Source organism: Heterocephalus glaber, unplaced genomic scaffold, assembly GCF_053883595.1.
Source record: "Heterocephalus glaber isolate CG9 unplaced genomic scaffold, H.glaber_assembly_v1.0 deba00001461, whole genome shotgun sequence".
Taxonomy (NCBI): domain Eukaryota; kingdom Metazoa; phylum Chordata; class Mammalia; order Rodentia; family Bathyergidae; genus Heterocephalus; species Heterocephalus glaber.
The window spans coordinates 18,956,606-18,983,653 of NW_028258308.1; the positions used below are offsets into that span (position 1 = coordinate 18,956,606).

General features: G+C 36.5%; 2 protein-coding genes across 9 annotated transcripts in view; one reads left to right on the forward strand and one right to left on the reverse strand.

Moving 5' to 3' along the window:
* Window positions 1-11,380, forward strand: part of Cfap96 (cilia and flagella associated protein 96) — a 34,222-nt gene extending 22,842 nt beyond the window's left edge. For 5 of the 8 annotated variants that reach the window (XM_021265010.2, XM_021265006.2, XM_087217104.1 and 2 more), the window contains one exon: window positions 10,302-11,380. In XM_021265010.2, the coding sequence (XP_021120669.1) occupies window positions 10,302-10,389 (88 nt within the window). In that variant the 3' untranslated portion in view covers window positions 10,390-11,380. Of the gene's footprint in view, window positions 1-267; window positions 3,583-4,011; window positions 4,184-10,301 lie in introns of those variants that run through there. The other 3 variants (XM_004853023.3, XM_013075207.3, XM_013075208.3) reach the window with 3 other exon arrangements.
* Ccdc110 (coiled-coil domain containing 110) lies at window positions 5,771-25,622 on the reverse strand. Its single transcript, XM_087217099.1, has 7 exons — window positions 25,494-25,622; window positions 25,076-25,180; window positions 11,381-11,436; window positions 11,021-11,086; window positions 9,565-9,675; window positions 9,407-9,466; window positions 5,771-8,670 (listed from the first exon to the last, which is right to left on the reverse strand). The coding sequence occupies exons 1-7, from the start codon at window positions 25,570-25,572 to the stop codon at window positions 6,529-6,531; spliced, it is 2,619 nt and encodes an 872-aa protein (XP_087073225.1). The 5' UTR covers window positions 25,573-25,622; the 3' UTR covers window positions 5,771-6,528.
* Window positions 25,623-27,048: the final 1,426 nt, after the last annotated feature.

Below are 27,048 nucleotides of genomic sequence, written 5' to 3' on the forward strand. Positions count from 1 at the left end.
TTATTAAACATTATGTAGGTTCAAATGTTTGATATACAGAACTGAAGGCCCTTTGCAGTGTGGGTGTAACCCATTATCATTCTGTCCTCCCCTATTGAAATGTATCTTTTGCTTCAGCCATATTAAATGCATACACTATTTTTTTTAGCAGCCCCGATGCATTACTAATAAATTTTTTTCTTCTGTCTTTTACCTTCTTTCTATAATCTTTTCTTCTTTTTTTTTTTTTGGTACCGGGGATTGAACTCGGGTCCTTGCGCTTGCAAGGCAGACACTGGAACAACTGAGCTAAATCCCCGGCCCCTATAATTTCTTCTATAAAACCTTTACTAATATTTTCAGATGGAGCCTATACTGAACTGTATCTACATAACCTGTTTATGCTACAGTCATTTTGTATATTATACCTTAGAGTTATTTTATATATGTAAGTGTTTAATTATTCTTCAGAATACTTACTTATTTTCCAAATGGCAAGTGTATAAAGTGTTTGTTAAATGAAGTTATTTCTTGAGTATTTGTATATGTCAATACCATTAACTACAGAATGTTGTGTATGTTCCTATGACCTTTAACCTCATGATTATTACACATACACTTGTATTAAACCAGGGGTACATCTCATTAGGAATATTGGAATTGATGTCTTCCCCATGAATTTATTTGACACTGGGTCTTACTGTGTAGCCCAGGCTGGCTCAAACTTGGGGTCCTCACACCTTAGTCTCCCGTGTAGCTGGGATTACAGGTGTGTACCCCACCTATCTCATGAATTCAGTTCCATTACAGTAATATCATGGCAACTATCTGAAAACACAGTACATTCATATTTTATGTCAAACAAAATAACCACTCCTTCAAACTCCAATACAAAATACTTTGACCAAAAGCTCTAAGTAGCCACATCATCATCAGATAGTAAATAGAAGTCAAACTATGTAATTTACACAAAATCTGTGACTTATGAGATGCTATTATAAGGGAGGTAAATGTAAGTGAAATGAATAGTCCTCTTTAGATGCAATATTTAGCTAATTCAAGCTTTTCAAGACTACCGTGTGTTGCTGATTCCTTATGTGGGTTCAATGACTAGGGTTTGGGATAGATTTTGAGTGGTGATAATACAGATGGTGATACAGCTGATTTATTCACATTTTATCTTCTCTTCAAAGTACTTTGGTGAAAATTTTATGAAGTAAAGAAAATTGACCTAGGCACAGTGACCAGGCACAGTGGCACATGCCTATAATTTCAGCACTTGGGAGGCTGAGGCAGGAGGACTGCCATCAGTTCAAGGCCAGCCTGGACTACATAACCCTGTCTCAAAAAAAAGGAAAAGAAAAAGAAAAGAAAAAAGAAAATTGACCTAGCAAAATTCAAATTTTTTGAAAAAAATTAAAACCCATCTGTTCCTCTGAGTTTTCTTTATATAGCCAAGTGATACACCTAGATACCAGGGGAATGTGTACAGTTTAAACTGTTGTCTACAGGAATAATATCCTGGGGTGACTACTTTGTAAATAGGAGATATCAAGCTTTTTTCCCCCTATGTCCTATGCCCAGATATCATTACTCTGCCTGACTTTATCTAATAGAACAGACAATAAAATTGAATTCACCTTATCATGCCCACCCTCAGCTAGATGGGATTTCATGTGGTTGTGAGGGTGGTTCCAGATATTCTGTGTTCCTTTCTATCTCGAGGAAAAAAATCCTGAGAAAGTTCTGTGGTATTTTAGCATGTATGTTTAGAGCAGGGGAAAAGAGAAAAGTAATTGATTCTTTTGAAAAATCAGTTTTATTTTCTGTTTAGTAACTTTATTTATTGAAATCTTTTTATATTATCTCAAATACTAACTAAGTCAAAATTTAACCTCATTACTAACTTTAAAACTAATAAACTTTTGAACATAGCAGTTACAATTTACAGAATTCCATAATTGTTTTTCTTCTTCGATTATATATTATAAAAATACCTGGCCTTATTAAAGAGAAGGTTTTCAGTTGGTGAGAAAATCTTTATCTCCTGGCGTGGGCGGCGTCACCCCCCCCAGCCCCCGAGCTGGCGCCGCACCAGGGCCCCCTTTCGTCTGATGTGAGTGCAGCTGCAGGCGTGCAGGCCGAAAAGCTGCCGATCCGCGACGCGAGCATCCAGGTGGTGAATAATAGCTGTGCAAATCTGCAATAAAAAATGGCCTCCAATAAAACTACATTGCAAAAAATGGGAAAGAAACAAAATGGAAAAAGTGAAAAAGTTGAGGAAGCAGAGCCTGAAGAATTTGTGGTAGAAAAAGTACTGGACCGTCGTGTGTGAATGGGAAGGCGGAGTACTGAAGTGGAAGGGATTTACAGATGCTGACAATACATGGGAACCTGAGGAAAATTTAGATTGTACAGAATTAATTGAAGCATTTCTTAATTCTTAAAAAGCTGGTAAAGAAAAAGACGGTACAAAAAGAAAATCTTTATCTGACAGTGAATCTGATGAAAGCAAATCAAAGAAAGGAGATGCTGCTGACAAACCTAGAGGATTTGCTAGAGGTCTTGATCCTGAAAAAGTGATTGGTGCCACAGACAGTAGTGGAGAATCGATGTTTCTCATGAAATGGAAAGATTCAGATGAGGCTGACTTGGTGCTGGCAAAAGAGGCAAATATGAAATGTCCTCAAATTGTAATTGCTTTTTATGAAGAGAGACTAACTTGGCATTCTTGTCCAGAAGATGAAGCTCAATACCTTATATCATTTTAATATATTTTATATATATATATATAATATGGGTCTTGGTGTTTGATTCACTGTTGTGAAAAAAAACAGCATTCTAATGAAAATCAAGCTTAATATGTTGGTTTTGAAAGTATTGGGGGAAGTTGTTGGGTTTTGTTTCACATCAATAGCACTCGTTACTTTGAACAAATAAAAAGCTTGCTTTCTGTAGTTGCTTCCTTTTTCAGAAAACAGCATTTGATAACCTGATATATTTCCTCTGGTTTTCTAAATATTGGGAAAATTATCCATAGTCAAACTCAAACAAAACTCATTTTTGGCTCACATGCTTAAGGACCATTCTGAGTTTCTTGTTTGTGTGTGTATAAATGAAATACTTATGTAAATGGTTTTTGTTTTGTTTTTAAGCATTCACCAAAACAAAAACTATGGGTGATAAGCCCATGTTTGAGATGCTATCATTCTGAGCAACCTAAGAAATAAATCACAGTTAAATTGAAAGTTTTCCTGAAGCCATAACCTTTCAAGTTAAATAGATGATTCTGTGGTTAATTGGACAGCTTAAAGTGGGTATTTTCAAAGCAGTCATATCAGAATCCATATCTGTGTGTTTAGTTACAAAAATACAGCAGTTTGCTTGCAAAATGGTAACTAGTCAACCTGGTTTGTTTGAATTAGCTAAGGGAACATTAAAGATTGCTCATGACCCATACCCTTACAACAAGTTGAAATCTATATTCAAAGTCAGGATTCATGGATGTCTAAGACTTGGCTCATGGAAACCTACTGAGTGGCTAGAGGTGGTCACAATTTAGGTCCTGCTAGAATAAATGAGTAAACAAACTTATAATCTAAATTATTGACTTGCATGTTTTTCTTGACCCCAACTTGTTCCTTACATGTAGACTCAATCTTCAGTATTTGGGTTCCTGTTTCAGCAGAAGCCAGAAAAATAACTTTGTAGTAGTCACAATGTTATCCTACTGTATATTGTTTACTTTATTATAAATAATGGTAAGCAGTGGTCAGTAAATAATTTTATATTCCTTAAAAAAAGAAAATCTTGTATCTAGATTGTTAATATTGTTTTAAAGCATATTAATTTAAAAATTTTTTGGGCCAGGGATTTAGCTCAGTGGTTCCACTGCCTGCCTCCGAAGCCTAAAGACCTGAGTTTGATCCCTGGTACCAAAACAAAAATAAAAATTTTAGTGCAAAATTTTTTTATAAGAACATATTACCTGCACCTATAAAATTAAATATGCCTTCTTTTTCCAAATTTTAGGGCACTGAATAGGAAGAACTACAAGAATGCTTCAGTCCAGGCATATTAGCAACTAAAAGACAAGTATCTTCCTAGATCCCAACCACTCATTATCAAGAGATGATTATTTGAAAAAGATTGAAAAGTTTGTGGAACAGATAGCCCATGCATTTAAAAGAAATTTAAAACCACAGCTGTGATTTTTCTTTCTGACTTTAGTATTGCTACTTTACTAATATCACTTGCTAATAATATGTGATTGCTGACTTATGGTTTTAGATCTATGTTTCTAAGCACAACATAATGTTTAGAAATTTTATAAAATCTTAAAATGTATTCTATCATTTAAAAGCTTTTATTCCTAATGTTAAAACATTGTAGGGGTAGAGGGAGGGAGCTGGAGTCAGGGTAGAAGTTATATAGCAAATTCTTGTATGTTCTTAGAGGTACGTATTTGAAAAATGTATCAATAGTTACCTAAGGGTCATAGCCTATCGAAACACTCAATATCAGAGATAAATATTTTTAAATCCATTTATACTGCTGATTCATGTATATATTTACCTTACTGAGACAAATGTTTAAATATATGTAGTATTGTCTTCTTTTTATAACTTATGCAAATAATCAGATTATTTACACAATGGCACCTGACATGAGTTGAGGAGGATGGGATGCACTTGTTGGTTTGGTTCAGTATCTATGATTTCAAGCAGGATGAGCATTGTCTCTGGTGTCCTCTAATGCTCTTCTCCAGATGTCCAGAGCTAGAGGATAGCATCCTACCTCAATCCTGTCTTGAGTTGCCACATTCTCGCTTCTCCTTCACCTGGCAATACCCTTTTTTGGGGGGGTACTGGAGATCGAACTCAGGACCTTGCACTTGCAAGGCAGGCGCAGTGCCACTGAGCTAAATCCCCAGCCGTACTCTTTTTAAAATGTCTGTTCTTAAAATATATTATATATTACTGGAATTCATAGGGAGATCAATAAACACAGTCTTCATTCAATGGGGGCTGGGGTGGGTAGCATTTTTTACTAAATGCTACTAAAATATGTTGGGGAAGTTATTTTCTATTAGTGGTGCTTGGTTAATGCTTATCCCTCTATCAGGTTAGGCTTCTCAGAGCTGGAAATCAGTCTGTAGAGAGGCTGTAAGACTCTTCTTCCTTTGAGCTCATTTTTTTTTCCAGTAAGGGGAAGCTATATTAAGCCAGATTGTTTTTGGAGACAGGATCTTGATATGTAGTTCAGACTGGCCTTGAAGTTAGTATGTGGCCCATCAAACTCACTACGATCTTCCTGGTTCAGCCTCCCAAGTGCTGGGATTACAGGTGTGCATTACCATGCCCACCTGACTTTTGAAAGGGGTGAAGGTAGTTAGTACATAGAAATTTTACTATTGATAAATTTGTTTTATAAGTTTTCATGTTTTATAATTAATCAGTGGTCAGTGGACATCTAAAAAACACCACCACAAGTACAATGTACTTTAAAGGTGCCATTTGTGTCCTGAATAGGAATAGCTTTACCAGGTCCACATAACTGAATCAGATTTATAGTTTTATATTGATAATATTACCAAATAAGCCTTATAAATATATGTATCATTTTGAGATAATGTATTTATATTTATAGACTATATTAAAACTATATAACTGCCTATTTTAACTTTGTCTTTTGTTAGCTGCAGTTTTATTAGCATGTCTTTTAAAGCAATGCATGCTTACATAATATTCATAGAAAGGAACATTTTCTGATACCCTTACTAAAGGTTGTAAGTCCTAGTATGAAAATTGGCAGGTTTTATCTACAGTTTACATAATTGTATCAATTTACAGAAAAAAATTCATGCAGAAACCAATAACAGAAATAGTAAAGCAGGTAAACAAATTAAGACTTCTGAGTGTCAGGAGAGGAACACATTTGATTTGCAAGGTAACAATTACAGTTCCCATTTTTAAAATTTTCTTACATTCTTTTAGCTTTGAAAATACAAACACACTAGGTGGTCTCCTGGGAAACAGCCTTATTGTTGAGACTCAGATAGGATGAGGTAAGTCAGTGGTCACTGGTATCCTACCCCTGGACAGCTTAGGCATCAAGTTAACTGCTTTCTCAATTACTAAGCTGGTACTTAAGATTATTTTCTTGGGATAAAAGTACTTTGACAAAAGTTTTTGCAACATTGATTTTAGAAATTTATTTACATATCTTGGATGGATGCAATTGATACAGTTTACTTGGAATTCCTGGAAGGAAAAAAAGAATATTTTTAAGGCAGAAATGCTAAGTACACTTCAGAATAATTCACAAACCCTTGTGCCCTGCCAAAGATGCCTTCTGTATATTCAAAGTATGTAAGTAATATAAATGAAACGAGCTTTATCTAAAGAATAGAATTCCTAAATAATCTTTTATATAATAAATCAGATACAAATCTTACCAAAGTAAATTATATTCATCCTAAAGTTTTCTTCTTATTTCAGGACTCTAGTTAGTGCTCAATAGGTTAAAAGCATCTTATATGCATCTCTGCTAATCTGTCACAACATACATACCTTTCAAATCAGGAGCTAAAGGCCTACTAGGGCTAGAACTGTCTTGATAAGTATCATAGTTGTCAAAATGGAATTTCCCTCTTCTTGGAATGTGAGCCATTTTTGATAGATCATTTTGCTGACTACAGATTTTATCACTTAAACTCAGATATTCTCGTTGAAGATTCCTCATCTCAAATTCCAAGGTATCCCTTTCCTTTTCTATACTTCTTACATAGTTTTCTAAAAGTACTTTGTCTTCAGTAAGTCTGCTGATGCTATTTTCAAATTTTATATTTTCTTGGCTATGTTTCTTTAGTTCTTCTTTTAGAATCTGATTATCTGTCTTAATTTCCATTATCATTTTGGATAACATTTCACATTCCTTGATGATTTCTGACAAACTATTTTTATAAATACTTGCTTCTGATTTTGCATTTTTTATTTCTTTCAGAAGATTCTCTTCTGTAGTGGATTGGTAGGATTGAATAGTCTCAATTTCCCTTTCCATCATTTGCCTGGCAGCAGTAGATTCTTGTAATGTTGTTTCAAGACTTGCTTTTTCATTTTTAACTGTTTCTATTATTTGTATAAATGTCTTCTGCTCGATTTTTGCCAATCTTTCTTTCTCTTTTAGCTTCATGAGCTCCAGCTGATTTTCTTTTAGTTCATTTTCAAGTGAGCTTTTGTCCTGTAGAAGTTGGTATGTTTTTTTGTGTAACATTTCTTTTTCATCTTGTATCAGTAGAGTGTTTGTTTTCATTGCTTCCATTTCTATACTCATTCGATTATTTTCATTATTGACAATTGCCATATCATTTTGAGTTTTATGTTCTTTACTTTTTAGTTGATCTAATGCTTCCATCATTTGTTGCTTCTCCAAAGAAAGTTGACTCAGGTTTTCTTCTAGTGTTTTATTTTGGCCTTGGAGAACATTATATTTACTAATTATTTTCTTAAGTTCTTTAAGACACTCTTTACTATCTTCTTCTTTTTTAATTAACTTGGACTGAATAGTGTTCTTTTCTTCAACCATAGTCTTAAGTTGTTTTTCATATGTCTCAATTTTCTGTATCAGAGATTGTGTGGTCAAGACAAGAGGTTTAATTTTGGTCTTAAGGGTTAGATTCTCGTTCTCCAGTTCTGTTACTTTTTTCTGTACCTGCACAGATTCTTTTAGGTAATTTTGTAAATACTGAATTTTTGGAACACACTGCTCAGTAACAGAATTGACTCTGGATAGTTTCTCATTTTTACATAGTACTGATCCCTGTTTTACTACAAACGGTTGTCCTTTGTCTTTTATTTCACATTTTGTTTGGTCAAGGGATGACAGTGTATGTCTTGGAACTCTGGAATGGAACTTTATATCTGTAATGTTCTTGCCAGTGAAAGGAATATCTTTATTGTTTTTCTCATTCTTTTTCCCCCTGTGTATTTCATTTTTAGATAATTTTTTACATTTTCTACAAAAATGTACATGGAATTTTGATACTGTTTGCCTGAGTGGCAGTAATTTGTTTACTAATGCTTCTAATTCTGCAATTCTCTTTAATTTTATGTCCTCATTTAAGTTATCATTTATGTTTTCTTCCTTAATAAAATTAATTTTTTCCTTGCCAGTAGGGGACAGGTCATATTTATCATTACTTTGAACATTTGTGTCTGTTTTTAAAGTTTGCAGTTCATTTGTAAGTGCCAGTTCCCTATCGTGTGACTTCTGAAGCTCTTCCTTCATTTGTTTAATACAGTGACAAATATCATCTAAATTTTCACAAAATCCATGCTTCAGAAAAGGCACAGTAATTCTAGATTTGTCAAGAATTATCTTATCAGCTTGCGACATCACATTTTGAGGTACTGTAGGCAGAAAACTATAAATATTTTTATAATTCTTCAACATATCAGACTTTTCTGAAGCGTTCATAATTATGTTTGAAGCTGAATTATCTGTGGAAGTTCTCAAGTTCCCAAGAGTTACTATGTCCTTGAAATGTATCTGAGATGGAATATTTATACTTTGAGAGACACTATTAACATTATTGCTACTGAATTTTTCTTCCATTGAATGAGATGTCTTGGAATCTTCAAAATGATGAATTTTCTCCATAGAAAGGATTTCTTCTTGCTTTTCTATAGGCTAGTAACAGTAAAAAGTACACGATAAATGTACTGTCTTTTGCCACACAGCCAAGAAATGAAGATAATATTTTTTGGAAGATTTTTGTTATATAGTCAAACAAGTGGCTTATCCATTTTTACACTAAACAAATGCTAACAAATATGGTTTATTTTCTCCAGAAAATGTAACAAGATGCTTTTTAGAATATGTCTCTAGGTTGGCATGAACCACAACAGCTATTTGCTTAGAACTGCACTTCTTTAGGGATGAGATACCTCAGCCAACTCAGAAACAGAAATTTAGCATCCTTCAAGAGACCATCATAGATAGGTAAGGAAGATCACAGATCAAATGGGAGTTTAAGGAAAACAAATATTTCTACTTCAGGGGTGATTGTCGACCTTTACTAGCCCCTCTAGTTATGGAGGACTTTAGGACTGTGACTATCCTGGAAATGTGATTTTTTTTTTGGTACCGGGGATCAAACTCAGGACCTTGCACTTGAGAGACAGGGGGCGGAACCATTGAGCTAAATCCCTGGCCCCTGGAAATGTGATTTCTAATTAGTGTGGAGACAGTGATAGTCACTCTGGTTTAGAACTGACCTAGGGAATTCATCCTAGGTCTATGTCCATCCACTGCCTTGCATGTGCATGTACTTGGGAATCTTTCAGTATCTGAACTAAGTCAAATGTCTCTCACAGACCTCTGAAAAGAAATGGTAAAACTGCAGAAAGCATGGAGGTGAACTCACATCTTTTAAGTCTTTCAAGACAGGAGTTTCCTTATTTTCATCTCTGATAGTCCATTCTTCCTGTGAAGAGGGGGAGAATGTAAAGAAGAAGATAAACTAGTTGTAGGAACATTTTTGAAATACCTAAATATAGGAATAATTGGTATAGAATAACATACCAAATCCTTTTCAGTGTGTGTGCTGAATAATATATTTTTTTCTGGGCTAAATTGTGGGCTTTCTACTTCAGTAATACTTTGGTTCAATATTTCACTGATTTCAGATTGTACCTTTAAAAGATAAATTAAGAATGTTAGAATTTTATTTCAGATTTATAAACTTATGAATGTGTAAGAATAATAGATATTATAGTTAAAAGATACCTTTATACTTCCTGCATATAAACATTTCATAGAGAATATAAATTAAATTTATTTATTTTATTGTAAATGTCTATTATTAAAGGAAACTTTAAGAAAATTATGTCATCATTATGTGATTTTTTTTTGTCCAGTACTGAGGATTGATTCATTATGTGATTTTAAAACAAGAAAGATGATTTGGTAAAACATTAAAATTTTATGAATGATATTCAAATATAGACGTTTGAGTTTTGCATTGTTGAATAAATAAGAGATCTTTGTATTTGTCACCAGGACAACCTATTCTTTCATCCTTGGGAAGAGTTTTTCTTCTCTTCCATTTCCCTGCAGTATTTTTTTTTTTTTTGGTACCGGGGGTTGAACTTGGGACCTTGTGCTTGCGAGGCAGGCAGCGGAACCACTGAGCTAAATCCCTGGCTCCCTGCAGTTTTTTTTTACTACAAGAAATTTGGGGTGGCACTGATACAGGGTTCTTAGTGAATATGTATTGTATTATGTAGCCCCAATAACCATACCACCTTCTGTTTTCACAGCTCCTCTCTTATCCTGGATGAAGTCGTGCCTTTGAACATGCACATTTCACCACTAGCTCCAAGGGTGGCGCATGGGACTCAGATCTAACTAGTCAAAGAACTGCCTCCCCCGGAGAGTGATGGGTTCAAATATGGCATGTGACCCAATCTGGGGCAATCATAATTAGGCTAGGAACCTTATTATCAATTATTAAGAGAGAAAACAAAGCATGCTTTCTTTGCTATCTGGCTCAAATCTGGATGGATAGAGGCCTGGCGCTCCTAGCAGCTCTTTTGCCACCATATGAAATATGAGAATCCATTGTCCTGGGAAGTAGAACCAAGATACAGAGTAAGACTTGTTCCTGATGACACAAATCTTGATTATATGAATTAAGCCAAAGCAAAGTGAGCTGTTTCTAGGATTTTCAGTTACTCAAGGCAATAGAATACTTTTCCCCCAAACCATTTTGAGAGAATACCTTTCTGTAGATTGTTTATTGGTAGAACTTTGAACTTGTATTTAAAACCTCAGAATGTGCTCTTCCTTTTTGGCTCATACCCAAGTAACAAGGATAACAGAAGAATATAGTTTCCTCAAAACAAACTTTGAGGCTGAAATATGCTGACATGTATATTAAATTTTGTATGAACATATCAATTGGCTAGTGATCATCAGTTTAGAAGATGGGATGATACATTAAATAAGGATATTTCCTGTATGTAGATTAAAATAATACCATAGTAACATTCTGCAAAGTCTGCATTCGAAGAGCTTGAAATGATTCCAACTGATGTTGAAGGACCTATAATGAAATTAAACAAAGTATTAAATAGAATATTTTTAGGTAGCTAAACATATACTTGGATTGTCATGATTTTTTTATATCTCCTCAATTGCCTGTTAGTAGAAAGGATCACATGAGAGTCAAATGACTCAGTGCTTAGTAATTTTTCTGACTTTCCATTGCACTCCCATGAAGATTTCTGTAAGGGTAAAGTGGAAGAAGAATCCATATGCACCTAGGAAGTATTTATTCTGAACCAGATCACCCTTTACATAAGATTCTGTCAATAATAAAATGAAATATACTACTCACTTTCAGTGCTGACTGTGGTTTGATTTGATTTTCTGATTCTGATATGCAGCCACATTCTAAAAAAGTAAAATATATGACTTAATTAGTGAATTTTATTTTTAAACAAATGTAGAAGAAAGTAGTCTCTTAACTTTCTTGGACAGTGAAAGAGCTAATGAGAATATTTGCTACTTATACTAGCCAGCCACATAATAAATTTAAGGAATAATTCTCTCTTGACTTAAAATACCTATTTTAGGTTATAATAGTTGTTTTTTTTTTTACTTTTACAAGAAATCACTAACTTGCAACACCAAACTTGGAACAAAATCTTTATTTCTGAAATGCAAACTACAATTTTTTTTGTAGCAACAACAAAATAGTTAATAATCATCACACACCTATAATCCTAGCACTTGGGAGGCTGAGGCAAGAGAATTGCAGTGAGTTTAAGGCCAGCTTGGGCTACATAGCAAGACTCTGTCTCAAAAAACAAAGCAAAACCCAAAACCAAAAAAACCCTCAAAATAATCTTTACGTTATGGGAAACCTTTGGCAAAGTACCACCGAGGCCTCAGTTTTTATAAAATTGCCATGTGATGTCTTTCCCTCCCCATTATGGAAGGTTAGTGGATTAACAGTCCATACTATTTCCCTTGCTCTTAAGCAGAGTATTATAGAGATGTCTGTGTTCCTTCCATTGGGAAAGGCAGTCTCATATGCATAGTCTTTTGGCCTGCTTCCAGCCACATAAGAATGGGCCTTAAACTTGGAATGCTTTCTGGCCATTAGGTAGACTCTTTACAGCCTGTGTTAAACTTATTATCCTGCACAGAAATTCCTTTCCTCATTTGAAAGTCAATGTGTATTTCTTTGTTTTGCTCATGTTTGCATCATGTGACACCTGACCAATCCCAACCAATCCACTCCATCTCTGTCCCCTGAAGAGAGAACATGGGGTCTTTTTGCTGCAGCACAAGAAGGATATATGCAAACCAACTGTCCTATATTGTCTGCTAACAGTTATCCCTTGGCCATGGGGATCTGAAGACCGCTGCAGAAGCTGAGCTTGTTCTGCCACTTAGCTTTGTGCCTCAAGCATTGTGCCATGTGGTGTTTGACTACATTGTGTTTTCCTTGGTGACTCCAATACCAACATACAATGGACAAAGTGCTCGGGCTTCTGCTGATGACAGACAACAGATGTCACATGTTTGACACTTTCCCAGAAGACAAAGTGTAGATCTGCAGCAGGGGAGAGACTACATAATATTTGCAAATTTCCTGACAAAGATCTTTGTATATTAAGCAAATTGCTTGCTTTTAAAAAATTTTTGGTTAAAGAAATGAAAAAAATTTCAGTATCTTGATTGAAATGAAAATTATGACTTTACTGTATGTTTATATAATAGTTACATTCATTTGGGGGAATTGGCAGATGTATATATTGTGTATCAATCATTTTTGATCCCTTTACCTTCTTCCTGCCTTCCCCTGATTTCCTGCCCTATCTCCAAAAAGTCCGCCTCTTTGTTTCCTACCATCTCTACTTCATTTTACTATTTATTTATATTTTGAGTGTTTCATATAAGAGAAACCATGCATCATTTAGCTTCCTGATTCTGACTGACTTTGCTTAATATTATGGTCTTAAGATTTATCCACTTTCTTGCAAATGATATGATTTCATTCTTCTTTTGTCTGAATAATGTCCCATTGTGTATATAAACCACACTTTCTTATCCATTCATCTGTTTAGAGTTAGAGTTGAATGTTCTTGGCTGACATTTTCTGTCCTTAGAGAAAATTTTAAAGAGGTCAGCAAATCTCTTTGGGTGGGCAGTCTGCCAGATGTTAAAGAAGTTGGTTGCCAAGTAGATACCTCTTTTGCCACTTGGTCCTCATCACCACAGGGTAACAATAGTCCAGAGCTTGGAAATGCCTGACCTAAAGAGGAATCTCACCTCTTGTCAGAGGGCAGGGAGGAACAGTGAGTCCCCTGGATATTACTTAGCTTTGCATCCTGTTAGGAATAAAATGGCAATAATGGAACTGAAACAAGGCTATAAAAAAGGCAGGCGGGTATCTCAAGGTATTTTAGTCCCTAACGTGACTTAATGAACTCAAATAGACCATGAAAATTCAAAAGAAGATACCACCTAGAATTCCAGCACCCAGAACTTACTAAATTTAGGAACCCATCCTTCAGGTGGAAAAAAACCTGAAATGGTTTTAGAACAAGGGGTCATATTCTACATGCTACTTTTAAATCAACTGTATTATATTTATATTTACTTAAATTTAACAAAATAAGCTGTGAATAGTGGAAGTAACTACTAATAGAGTATTCAGAATTTTTACTACATGAGAGATTATTCCCTAATAGATGCCTCTAAGCTAGTAAAAATATATCATGATAGTGAGAGATACCTAGTGTACTTCCCTCCAAAACAAAGTATTAAAACAGGAAACAAACAGCAGAAAGTCTTCAAGACTTATGGGACATAATTAAGCAAGCAAACTATCACATTATAGATGTTCGAGACGAAGAGGAAAAAAAGCGTAGAAAACTTAATGAAATAATTGCCGAAACCCTTCCAAATATTGAGAAAGGTATGGAATATAAATCCAGGAAGCTCAAAGTACCCATTGTAGATTAAACAAACAAAAATCCCATCTGAGGCATATTATACTCAAACTGACAAATGTACAAGATAGAATGCGAAGGCAGCAAGTGAAAGCATAGAATCAATTGTAAGGAAGTCCTCACAGACCGTAGTAGGTATCTCAGCAGAAAGTTTATATGGCAGGAGAGAGGTATGATACATTCAAAATCCTGAAAGAAAAAGAAATACCAACTAAGAATACTATATCCAACAAAACTACCTTTCAGAAATGAAGGATAAATAGACTTTCCAAGGTAAGCAAAACTTTAGAGTATTTATCACCATCAGATTGGCCCTACAAGAAATGTATTCACTACATCAGAAGTGAAAGAATAATAGCTACCATCACGAAAACACAAAAAAGCAAAAAAAGAAAAAGAAAAAGAAACAAAACTCAGCAATAGAGCAGGTACACAAAAGAAAATCAAACCTTGTCAATAAAACCACCAAATTACAGAGGACAGCAACAATAGAAGAAAGGAGCAAATAACACATAAAATGGAAAAAATTCACAAAATGATAGGTGTATGTTTTTACTTATCAATAATAAATGTAAGCAGATTAAATTCCTAAATTAAAAGATAGTGTAGCTGGATGGATTAAAAAAACAAAACAAAGCTAGATCCAGTGGTATGTTATCTACAAGAAACTCACTTCACCAGTAAAGATACATATACACGGAAAATGAAGGGATGGAATAAGATACCTTATGCAAACAGAAATAAAAAACAAGCGAGACTAGATACACTTGTAGCAGATAAAATAGTCTTGAAATAAAATACTATTAAAAGAGACAAATGTACTCTATAATGATAAAGGGATCAATTAAAAAGAGGAAAAAACTATTTTAAATATATATGCATCAAATCCTGGCACACCAAGTGCAAACATTATTAGATCTAAAAGGAAAGACTCTGATACCATAGTAATTGGGAACTAGACCACCTTACTGGCTTTAATAGGTATGTATCACTGCTGAATTTCATCCAACAGCTGTAGAGTACATGTTCTTTTCATCAGCAGCACACAGAACATTCTCCAAGACCATATTAGGGCACAGAACAAATCTCAAAAAAATTCAAAACAAGCAAAATCATAGCATAATATCTTTTCTGACCACAGAGGATAAAACTAGGACTCAATAGCAAGGAGAGCTTTAGAAATTGTACAAACACACAGAATATTATCTTGAATGTCCAGTGGGTCAATGAAAAAAATCAAGAGGGAAATTAAAAGATTTCTTGAATCAAATGAAAATGAAATATAGCACAGCAAAACCTATGGACAGTAAAAGCAAGAACATGAAGGAAGTTTATAACAATAAGTGCCTACATTTAAAAAAAAAGAAAGAAGGATTTTAAATAAGTAACATAATAATATAACCCAAGAACTAGAAAAGTATCAAATCTGAAAATAGTAGAAGGGAGGAAGGAAATAACAAAGATCAGAATAAAATAATTGAAATAGAGGGTAAAAGGAAAACAAAACCAAACTAAAAACTCTGCAAAACAATTCTAAAAGATCAGTGAAACAAAAAATAGATTTTCTGAAAAGGAAAATAAAATTGAAAGATCTTTAGCTAGATTACCCCTCACCAAAAAAAAAAAAAAAAAAAAGAAGAGAGAGGAGAGACCCAAATAAATAAAATGAGAGTTGAAAATGAGACATTACAACTGAATTCACAGAAATACAAAGAAACCTTAGAAACTATTATGAGCAACTATATATCAACAAATTGGAAAACAAGAAATGGATAAATTTATGTACAGATCAATATCCCTGATGAGCACAGATGCAGAAATTTAAAAAAATCTGGCAAATCAAATTCAACAGCTCATCAAAAAGATCATCACGATCAAGGGAGATTTATTCTAGGAAAGCAAGGATAGTCCAATATATGCAAATTGATAAATATAATTATATCAACAGAATGAAAGATTAAAATGGTATCATCTCAATAGATGCGTAAAATACATTTGATAAAATTCAGCATCCTTTCATGATGAAAATATTTTAAATATTAGGTATAGGAAGAATGTTCTTCAACACAGTAAGGCTATGTATAATGAACTCACAGGCTACATTATATTGAATGAAAAAACAAATTAATCTCTCTAAGATCAGGAACAAGATTTTCTCTATTATTCAATAGAGTGTTGTAGATCTTAGGACAATAAAACAAGGGAAAGAAATGAAAGGGAATAGGAAAGACTAACACAAGACTCCAACACTTCACTTTCCTCAATGGACAGTTCATCCAGACCCTCCAAAAAGTCAACAAAGAAACACTGGAATTAAACTATATTGTATATGTTTGCTGGAGGTATGTATTTCAAATAGGAAAAAGGAGAAGACCAAAATAGTCCTGTTTGCAGATGATATAATCTTATACATAGAAAAACCATAAAGATGTTCTAATAGAAAACTGTTAGAACAGATAATGAATTTGGTTAATTCGCAAGACACAAAGTCAATATACAAAAACCAGTAGCTTTTTAAATATACCAATAATAAAATTACTGAAAAAATCAAGAAAGCAATTCCATTCATAAAAGCCATAAAAGCAAACAAAAAGACCTATTAATAAATTTAACCAATGAAGTGAATGATGTCTACAATGAAAATTGCAAAACACTGATAAAAGAAATTGAAGACACGGAAAAACATAAAGACAATCCATGTTCATGGATTGGAAGAATTAATACTATTAAAATGGCCATACTCCCCACAGGAATCTACAGATTCAATACAATTTCTATTAAAATTCTACTGACATTCTTCACAGTATAGGCAAAATACTCCTAAAATTTGTATGGAAGCACAAAAGTATTACAAAAAAAGTATTACACTAGCTGGTTCTAAACCATGCTACAAAGCTCGATAGGAAGCAAAATAATGTGGTGCCAGAAAAAGAAAAACTACAAAAGAAACGAACAACCCCCTCCCCCCAACAAAAAAACTGGACATAGAGACAATGCAAAAGAACAGAGAGCTCAGAAATACAGTCAACTCATTTTCAACAAAAGCAGTGAAAACATACATCAGAGAAATGAAAGATTTTTCAACAAATGGTGCTGGGAAAACTGGATATCCACATGCAAAAGAAAGAAACTAGACCTCTCACTTGTCATATACACAAAAATCAACTCAAAATGGATCAGAAACTTCCATATAATACTCAAAACTATGAAGCTATGAGAAGAAAATATACTTCAGGATATTAGTGTGGGTAAAGATTTTTTTGGTTATGACTCCAAAATCAAAATTAAAAATTTAGCAAAAACAACTGCATTAAACTAAAATGCTTCTGAAATAATCAATAGAGTGAAATGACAACCTACAGAATAGAAGAAAATATTTGCAAACTATTCATCTGACAAAAGATAAATTTCTAAAATATATAAGAAACTCAACAACAAATAAAAGAGAAATAATCCAACTAAAAAACAGGTAAATGACCTGAATAGATAATCCTCAAAAGGAATACAAATGGCAGATAACTATATGAAAAACTGCTCAACATCACTAATAATCAAGGAAATGCAAATCAAAACCATGAGATCCCCCCCATTAGAATTGCCATTATAAAAAGAAAAATATGCTGTCAAGAGTGTGGAACTCTCATACACAGTTGGAGAGAATATAAATTAGGGCAGCTTTTATAGAAAATGGCAGTTCCTAAAAACAATTAGTAATAGAAGTACCATATGACCCAGCAATCCCACTACTGGACACATACCAAAAAGAAGTTCGTTGGAGAGACATCTGCACTTTCATGTTTACTGTGGTACTATTAACAATAACCAAAAAGTTGAATCAAACTAAGTGTCTATCAACTGATGAATAAAGAAAATGTGGTATATATATGTAAATATTTTTCAGCCAAGAAAAGAATGAAATTCTGTCACTTCAGCAATGTGTATGAATGGAACTGGAGGCCATTACCTTACCAGGCCATTATGTCAGGCACAGATAGATAAATACTACATGATCTCATGTTGATATCAAAGACCATGTCCTGGGAAGAGCAGGAGGAAGAGAGGAATGGAAAGAGGATGGTTCGTGGGTACAGGGATGTAGTTGGATAGGAGGAATAATTTCTATGCTCTGTTAGCACAATAGGATGACTACTAGATAATAATTGACTGGATTTCAAAATAGCTAGTAGACAGGATTTTGTCTATTCCCAGCACAAAGAAACGATAAATTCCTGAGGTAATGGACATGCCCATTACTCCACACTAATCATTGCACATTATATACATGTATTAAGTGTCATCTGTACCCCCTAAGTATATAAAATTACTGTGACAATTAAAACTAAAAATACTCAAAAAAGAAAAGAAAATAGACCATGGAAAGGATTAAGAGGTTAGAAGCTTTGTTTTAAAAAACATAGATTTCTACTGTATTCAGTTTTTACTACTTTCCAAGAAAGAGGAGAAAAATAACATTCTATTTCCTTTTACATCTACTCCCCACTCTTCATGGTATTTCCTATTCATATTTTTTCACATTGCAGTTTTACAATGTTTACATTCTGTTCTGTAACCACAACTTCCACATAGATATTTATTTATTTTTTTGGTACTGGGCATCTAACTCAGGGCCTTGCGCTTTAAAGGAAGGCGCGGTGCCACTGAGCTAAATCTCCAGCCCACAAAGCTCATTATTTAAATACAAAGATAGTATATTATTCTCGTAAATATTTTCAGTGATATGCTTTATTATTAATGGCATCACTGTCTCAAATTTTATCCCTATTCAGCATCTGCAGCCATGGACTTCCTGTTCGATTTCATTCAGAAAATTTTCAAATTCAAAGCTAAATATAGAATTCTTTTTTTTTTTTTTTTTTTTTTGGTACCGGGGATCGAACTTGGGTCCTTGAGAGCTTGTGCAGCAGGCAGCGGAACCACTGAGCCCCGGCCTATATAGGATTCTTTTCACTAACACCAAACAAGAAATATTAATCCCCCCAAAAGCTATAAACTTAGTAAAGTAATATAGTAAATAAAAGAATCTTAAAGAATGATGGGATTTATACAATTATATATTTTCCATTCTCCATCTCTTTTCTGGCCACAGTATAATTGCATAGTTATGATGCTTCTTCTTTTCCTATGGCTTGGGTTTAGCCTGAGCAACTTGTTTAACTTCCATTTTCTTTGACATAGTGGGTTCACATCTACAGAGAGGAGAGTGGATCTTTCTGCGATCCACACAAGAGCGTTCTGTGGACTAGTGGCAGCATTTTCCAAAACCTCTCATTTCCTCAAAACAAGCTTATGTCACCCAACCTTCAGGTTTACCCATCTATTCCCAGCAGCTGCTCCTCCCTACCCACCCTAACACAACCAGCAAAAACACACAGGTATTTCCTCAGTCTTTTTTTATTCATATATGGGTTGGGGGGATTTTGACGGTCTTCATTGCTTCTGCAAGTCAGGGGCAGAGTGAGGAGCCACGCTATGGTTTGCCTTGCCAAAACCTTCTGTTTTTATCTTTGGCCCCCACTTTCCCATTGTATGATTTAAGATTCCTATACCTTTTTATGGTGTTACTAATGAAATTTCTGCTCATTTTATAGCATTTTTGTTGCTGCTGTTGGTTTCATCTGGGACTAGGGAAGGAAGTTCTGGCATATTCTATCACTCTAAAAACCTCTCCCTAAAAGTCAGAATGATTTTTATAACTTAACGGTTCAGCCTTTTTCTGTTGTTGTTATTGCTGTTTCATGTTTTAGTGGTTTATTCTTTCAACAACTTCATTCCTTCAAATATTCAGTGTTTCCTTTTCAGTGTGTCCTATTATAGGTGCTATAGACACAGCAATAAAGAAGACAGTCAAGACTTTTGGTTTTACAGCTTTTACATTCTAAGAAAATAAATACAAAAAATAGCAAACAAAGAAATAAATAAGATACCTTTAAATAGTGATAAATAACACAAAGAAGCAGGCCTTGCTAGTGAGTAGTGCTGGGAACAGGTTTGGAGGGGGTGGCAAAGGAAATAGTATCTGTTTCAATAAGGCTTCAGCTGAGAGTCCTAGGAGGTAAGAAAGGGCCAGCCATGTGGACATCTATAGGAAGAATTCTGAGCAGAGAGACAGCAAGGTCCGGATGTAGAACAAATGGTCTGTGTTTGTAGAACAGAAAGCTACAGCTTAATGAACCAGTGGAACTCAGAATTAGAAGAGGATGGACAGGAAGATGAGCTATATATATCAGGAAGGATCTCCCAGGCCAAGCTGAGGCATGTGACCTGTTCTTCAGGTTAAGTGGGTGGCTTTGCAGAGTTTCCCTCACAAACATGATTTGATCTGACAAAAAAAGTGTACACAGATCAAACTATTACATGGCAATGGATTATAAGGGAGGGCAACTGAGAGATATGAAGACATCTTGGACTAGAATGGTAGGGGAGAGGGGATGGAGAAAGGTATGGGGATTCAGGATTTTTTTGGAGATAAAGCCAGCAGCACTGCTACAAGATCTGTTGGGGTCAGAGAGGGAAATGAACAATGTTTCTTGGTTTTTGGTGAGAGCAGATGGATGAATGATAACATTTACTGGAGTGTAAAGGAATGGGGGTAGGAACATATTTTAGGATAAAAAAGTCTTTTAGATATTTTAAGATTAAGTTGTCTACTGGACATCAAAGTAAAGATGTCAAATAGGCAACTAGATACACTAGTGCAGAATTCATGGGAGTGGCAGTGAACACTTCATTGGGCATATGATATCCCTGCAGGGCTAGATAAAGGCAGTTTCGATGGAATGACAATCATAGAAGCCCAAATGAAGTGGCATGGGTGGGGAATGTGATGTGAAGAATTGTGGCCATTAAGTATAGGCAATTTTCTCTAATTTTACTGTGGAAGGGAATAGGGTGCATATTAGGTTTATACCAGGATTAGGGTGCATACTGGAAGAGATACAGTCAGAAAGGATTTCTTTTTTAGCCATGGTAGATTCTGATATGCTGGTTTGCTGCTGGAATCATAGTTAAAAGAGGGAGTAATTCTGGAGAAAGAGGCGAATTATGGAAAATAAGTACCTGAGAATTCCAGAAGAGATGGGGTCTGGAGGAACTGGGTTTTGCTTGAATAAAGGCACTTCCTCCATTGAAACAGGAGGAAGGCAGAGAATGTGGCTACCAAGGCAGATAGTTCGCCAATGTGGAGGAAGAAGATGAGGGAGGTTTGGTCTGTTTGCTAGTTTTGTTTTTTTTCTTTCCGTACAGTATGAGACTGTAACTAGCAGGACGAAATGGAACTTTAACATAGAATTGTTTTCATTAGAGACTAATAGCTTCTCCAAAGTACCTTAGACCTAAGGGTGTAAACTGCCACCCCTCCTCTCCTCAGCCCAGATGAATGGATAGAATATGTACTTGCTGGCCCCAGGAGGCTGGAGTTCAGTTCTGTTTCCACAGGGAAGCTAGGGAATAGAAAAGAGCTGAGAGGGACAAGTGAGCCTGGAGAGGTCTATTGTCTCGTGTTCCTTCTCCTCTTTGTTTCTTACACCTGTACAAGGTGAGATGGTGACTTCTGGCAATGAGATCTTCCATTTCCTCAGAGCTAGCTTTGAGTAAAGCTCTTTTCTTTTACACCTAAATAAATGCCCTCTTTGGTTGTGGACCTGAGAGTATGGATCTGAGTGGTCAAAAACAAGACCATGTTGAATGTAGAAGTAGTGCAGGGAGGTGTTGGGGATTTCAGGAGAACAAGAAGCATGAAATAGTTATGTGGGAAAGAAAGAGGGTATGGGAAATAATTTGTTGGGGTGATGAGGTAAGTTTTCCAAACAGCACTGGGTACTCATTTAAATTCACAGTAAGACCCAAAAGTGACTTTTTCTTCAGCAATATTCAGATGATTCACTGCAGAAAGAGAGTGGGCAGAAAGCTGGAGTCAACTATTTTTAAAGTTATTGAAATAACTTTTGTTTTTCTTGAGTTTCATAGTCTTTGGCTTCTACTTGCTCCCAAAGTGAAGGTAATTTTAAAATTCAACAATTGTTAGAGTCATGGAATTAAATGCTTCTTGAAGTGGAAGGGAAATTATCAGAGAACCACAAGAGGCAGTGCGTAATCACATTTTATTTATTAAGTGCCTGCTAAATATGTGGTATTGGGATGCATTAGAAAGTGAAAAATATGGTTTCATGTCTTGAGAAGCTTATATGGTCTGTTAGGAATGTAAGAAATGTTATTCTATTATATTCGACTTAAATTCTCTAGCCATTTTGTATTTAAGTGCCAAAAGTAAACAACAACAACAACAACAACAACAACAACAAGATGATTGTCAGTGGAATGAATGGCTTTCGAGATAATTAAAGTAGAGATCATGGTAGTTTACTCCTAAGGCTGGGGATTTCGCTCAGTGGCACTGTGCCTGTCTTGCAAGTGCAAGGTCCTGAGTTCGATCCAAGGTACCACAGAAAAAAAGAAAAATAGTGCTCTACTTCTCAGCCTGAAGAAAATTATGTCATATTCAATGTATACAGAAAATATTAAGTGCACAATGTGACTAGCAGGTCTACGAGAATACATGAGGTTTTTTTTTTGGTGCCGGGGATGGAACTCGGGTCCTTGCAGGTGCGAGGCAGGCGGCAGAACCACTGAGCTAAATCCCTGGCCCCTACATGAGTTTTTAAAATGCAGCATGGTAATGATTCTCGGGTTCCAGGGCTTGTAATTCTCAGGTTGAAATATTGACTTGGCTGTGACAATTCAAGCAGCTGTTTTAGAAGCCCTGTGAGGCATGGCACAATCTGCATGAGGCATTAGTATGAGAATAAGGGATATGAACTATGGAGTTAGGCTGCCTGGATTTGAATCCTGCCTTCCCCGCACTTGGATCATCTACTTTGCAGGTCAAGTGCTTACAAGGCATAATACCTGTCACATAGTAAATGCTCAAAAACATTTAGTCTAATCATTATTGCATAGGTGATGTGATGATGATTTGGTAACTTAAAAATTTCTAGTTAAGATGGAAAGGAGAGAAAACTGCTCAGAACTGTCCAATGCTTCCCAGAATAAAACTCAAATCCTTATGTGGAAGGATTTCCCCAAATTCCCCTCAGCCCTTCTCCTACCACACTTCCCTGCTCTCCTTTTGCTCCAGTAACTAATAGTGGGTCTCAGGGGCCTCGCATTGCTGCTCCCTGCCTGGTTCACTCTTTCTCCAGAAATCTGCAAGGATTCCTCCTTCAGATGTGACCTGCTGAGTGGGGTTTTCTATCACCCACCCTAATAAAACTATGCTCCCCATCCACCTTTGACACACTACTCACACTCCTCAGCCTCCTTCTCTGCCTTCCTTTTCTCCATAGGATTATTCCCACCATGCACACAATAATATCCTGTCTGTCTGTCCGTCCCACCAGAAGGTAACTTCACATGGATAGGATCTTACACATGTTAATTCTTGGATCCCTAGCATCTAGAACAGCACTGGATAGAAGGTGCTCAAAAACATTTGTTTGGTAGATGAACTAGTGAATGAAGGCTTGGGTAGAACAGAGGTGCTAGAAATAACATACTGGTCATTCTCATCTTCGAAGGCATCACTCACATAATTATGCTAAGTAACTGTTCTTATCTACATAAATAATGTTAATTATTTATGCTAATCAAGTCAATATTGTGATGGTTAATACTCAGAGAATGGCTCACTTGCAATAGTAAAGTGTAGACAGCAGAGCAGAATGGGGAAGGCATGTGTCATAGCTCCTAATTTGTCTTTAGTTGCAGGCAGGACATCCTTGGCACCCTTGGCAGCACCTGTCTGCAGAGTACCTGTTCTGTGCTAGACCCTGTGACCACTGCACTCTAAGAAAGACTGCAACTCATAAACATAGGTATGGCCATTTTGTAAGTCATTTCATTTGCTATAAATGCTAGCATCTCTCTCCAGAGCCTCAGGTCTCACTTAATGTTAGAAAACTCAATGTTTGACAAATTGAGGCATCTTCATCTCTTTTGCCTTTAAATCTTCTGAGCTTAGAGGTAAATATGGGCTAATTTCATGTCTACACTCTCTGTGAAGACTCTTTCATCCCCTTTCTCCTCCTGGCTGTGCAGGCAGTGTTTTTGGGACTGGTGTGTTGGCCTCCACGAGATGCTTCTCATCCTGGTGACTGAGTATCCAGTTGTCTTTCACCTACGGAGGTGTGGCTGCTCTAGCCTCTTTCAAGGACTTTGCTGAGCCATTCGCAAAGATTCTGGATTGGTGAGGGTACAGAAATACTGTCCCAAGCCCAGGCTTCTTCGAGTTCATCCCTTTCCTCTGTCCCTCTGTGCCTCTGGATTACTCCTATGCCCACATGTAAGTTACAGGCAATTGGGGTCCTGCTTTGGCTCAGCAGTCTGGATGCCACATCTGCTCATGTGCTCTGCTCTTTCCTGGCTCATTCCACCGAACACCAGGTCACACTGAGAGGTATGCTGTTACCTTAGGCTTCTTTCAAGGAAATGAGACTCCAACTTCAGTGTTCTCAGATTCCCCTAGCTGAGTGTTTACACACACCTTATTCAGTGTTATGTGGAGCGTCAAAACTGAAGCTCTTTGGTTTCTTTCAAACATCTTCCCCATAAACATCCTATTGTCCACACATATTTACCATAAAAGTAGTTTCCAGTACATATCTTTTTCGTGGCTTTTCAAAAATCTAACAATTCTTACTGGGCATCCTGGGAAACAGTAAAGTGGTTAAAGATCTGTACCCCAGAGAATGGGGTACAGAATGCTGGCTCTGTCCTTTGCTAGTTGTGTGACCTTGGGCACTGGTTACACAATAAGGACTGTTTTTTTAAAAAAATAAAATAAAATGATAGTACTATTGCCTAGGACTGTCCTGTGGATTAAATGAGAGGCACCTGTATGTGCTGGCACACAGGAAGTGTCCTGTTGGCATGAGAATAATAGTTACTGGAGGTGCACCAGTTGGGCCGGTGAGTTTAGGCGACGGACCCGAACCCTGTTTTCTGCACAAGGCAAAAAAACATCACTGCCACAGTCTTGGCCTTGGAGATTTTACCTGTTTCACTGCTGCCACTTTCCTTTACCCCCTCAGAGGAATTTAGGATCTTGGACGCTGAAAGAAGAACTGAGTCAACTTCATCCTTGTCCTCAAGATGCTTTTCTGTAACAGAACAGACGGAGGCTTCTGGTTCTGTTGGGAGGAGCACTTGGGAGCTATGGGAGGCTGGGCCCCCCCCGCCCAGGTGGGGATTTTGGGTCGCCCACGCCCTCGATGGCCACCAGAGGGCGCGCTGGGCCCACGCAGTGGCGTCCGGAGGGTGGCACCAGGGTTGGGCGGCACGCCGCTGCTGTTCTGCGGCTGAGCAGGCGAGAGCAGCGGGTCGGGAGGATCCGCGCTCCAGACGTCCCGGGAAACCTTCAGGCTTGGCCTCGCTCGACGACCCTCCACTTCCCACGCCTGGGCCGGCTCTTACCAGGGCTCATTTCTGCTGCTCCGGGTCTCGCCAACTGCCTTGCCCAAGCATTCTGCTCAGTGACTTCACGCCGGGGCATCCTGTTGCCTGGTAACCAGGTGTCCCAGACGCCGCGCCCACCCGCGCCTCTTTGTGGCCTGCTACTGGGGAGCACGCGAACGTGGGGGTGGGGAGGAGGAGGAAGGGCTGGGCTGCGGCCCAGCGTCTTAGGTCCGGAAATGTGCCTAGGGCAGAGCTGTCCTCTCCTTTCCCCACCCCGGGCACAACTGTACCTGGACATTTCCTCCCTCACCCTGCATCTCCCTGCCCTAAATCTTGATCATTTAAAACAGCGCCTGTTGGACAAAAGCTGTGTGGAGAAAGGGGGAGAAGTTTGAGGACAAATACCTAGAGCGCCCCCCGCCTTTCCTTGTTTTTTCCTCTTATTTCAATCCATCCATCCTCAGCATTTCAGGAATTTGAACGGCTGTTTTGGTACCAGGGATCGAACTCAGGTCCTTGAGCTTGTGTAGCAGGCGGCGAAACCACTGAGCTGAATCTCCGGCCCTATTGTCAAAGGACTTTTGTTTGCCATGGTTAAGACTTCTGTATTCCAATAATAAGCTTGCAGTAACAGTGCATTAAAATATTCACATTAGGGGCAATCCACTTTCCAGTCCCCCTTCTGTCTTAGACAGAAGCTGTCTTTCTCTCAATAAATTCTTCCTACTTTAAAAAAAAAAATCACATTAAAGCTGACTTGGAGCAATGTCCTTCATTTGCCTGCCCATTTCCTGTTTACTTGAGCAAGCCACTTGCAAAAGATGGATATTGCATTGAAGACCAGAGCTTACTCTAAGTGAGTGGTTGGCTTACCCATATCTAATCCTTGTGCCAATCAGAAAATGATGATCTTTAAGTAAAGGCTTTAAAGAGTATATATTATTTATTTTACAATATCAACTATTATACAGGAAACATAAAATCATTGGAAATGCAAATTTTATTTTATTTTTATTTTTAAAATTAGTACATATTTGCAGTATATCACGATCACATTCATCATGAGGAGTTGGTACATGTACATAGCACATTTTAATTCTTTTCTTTAATCCCCTTCCCCTTCCCTCTATTCCCTCCACCCCCTTCTTATCTTGGTTCCCTTTCCTTTTACGAAAGTCCTATTCCCCTCTTTCCTATTATCTATATTTAATTTTGCTCTTTATTTATACTTTGGGTTTCTCATATAAGAGAAACCATGTGATATTTAAGTGCACGTGTCTGATTTATTTCACTTAATATTATGATCTCGAGGTACATCCAGTTTCCTACAAATGACTCAAATTTAACTTTTTATGGCAGAGTAATACTCCATTGTGAAAATTCAAATTTTAAATCACAATAATTGGGAATTCAGTCACTAGGATGTAATAATTTGTCATATAATAAGTAATACATGGCTTACTTTCATGGAAATGAAACTTTATGATGGTTTCAATGTTCATATGCTCTAATTTCTCGTTTCTAGTAGAATTGATCTGTCAAGGATTTCACAGTCTTTCTTGTGGTATTGTAG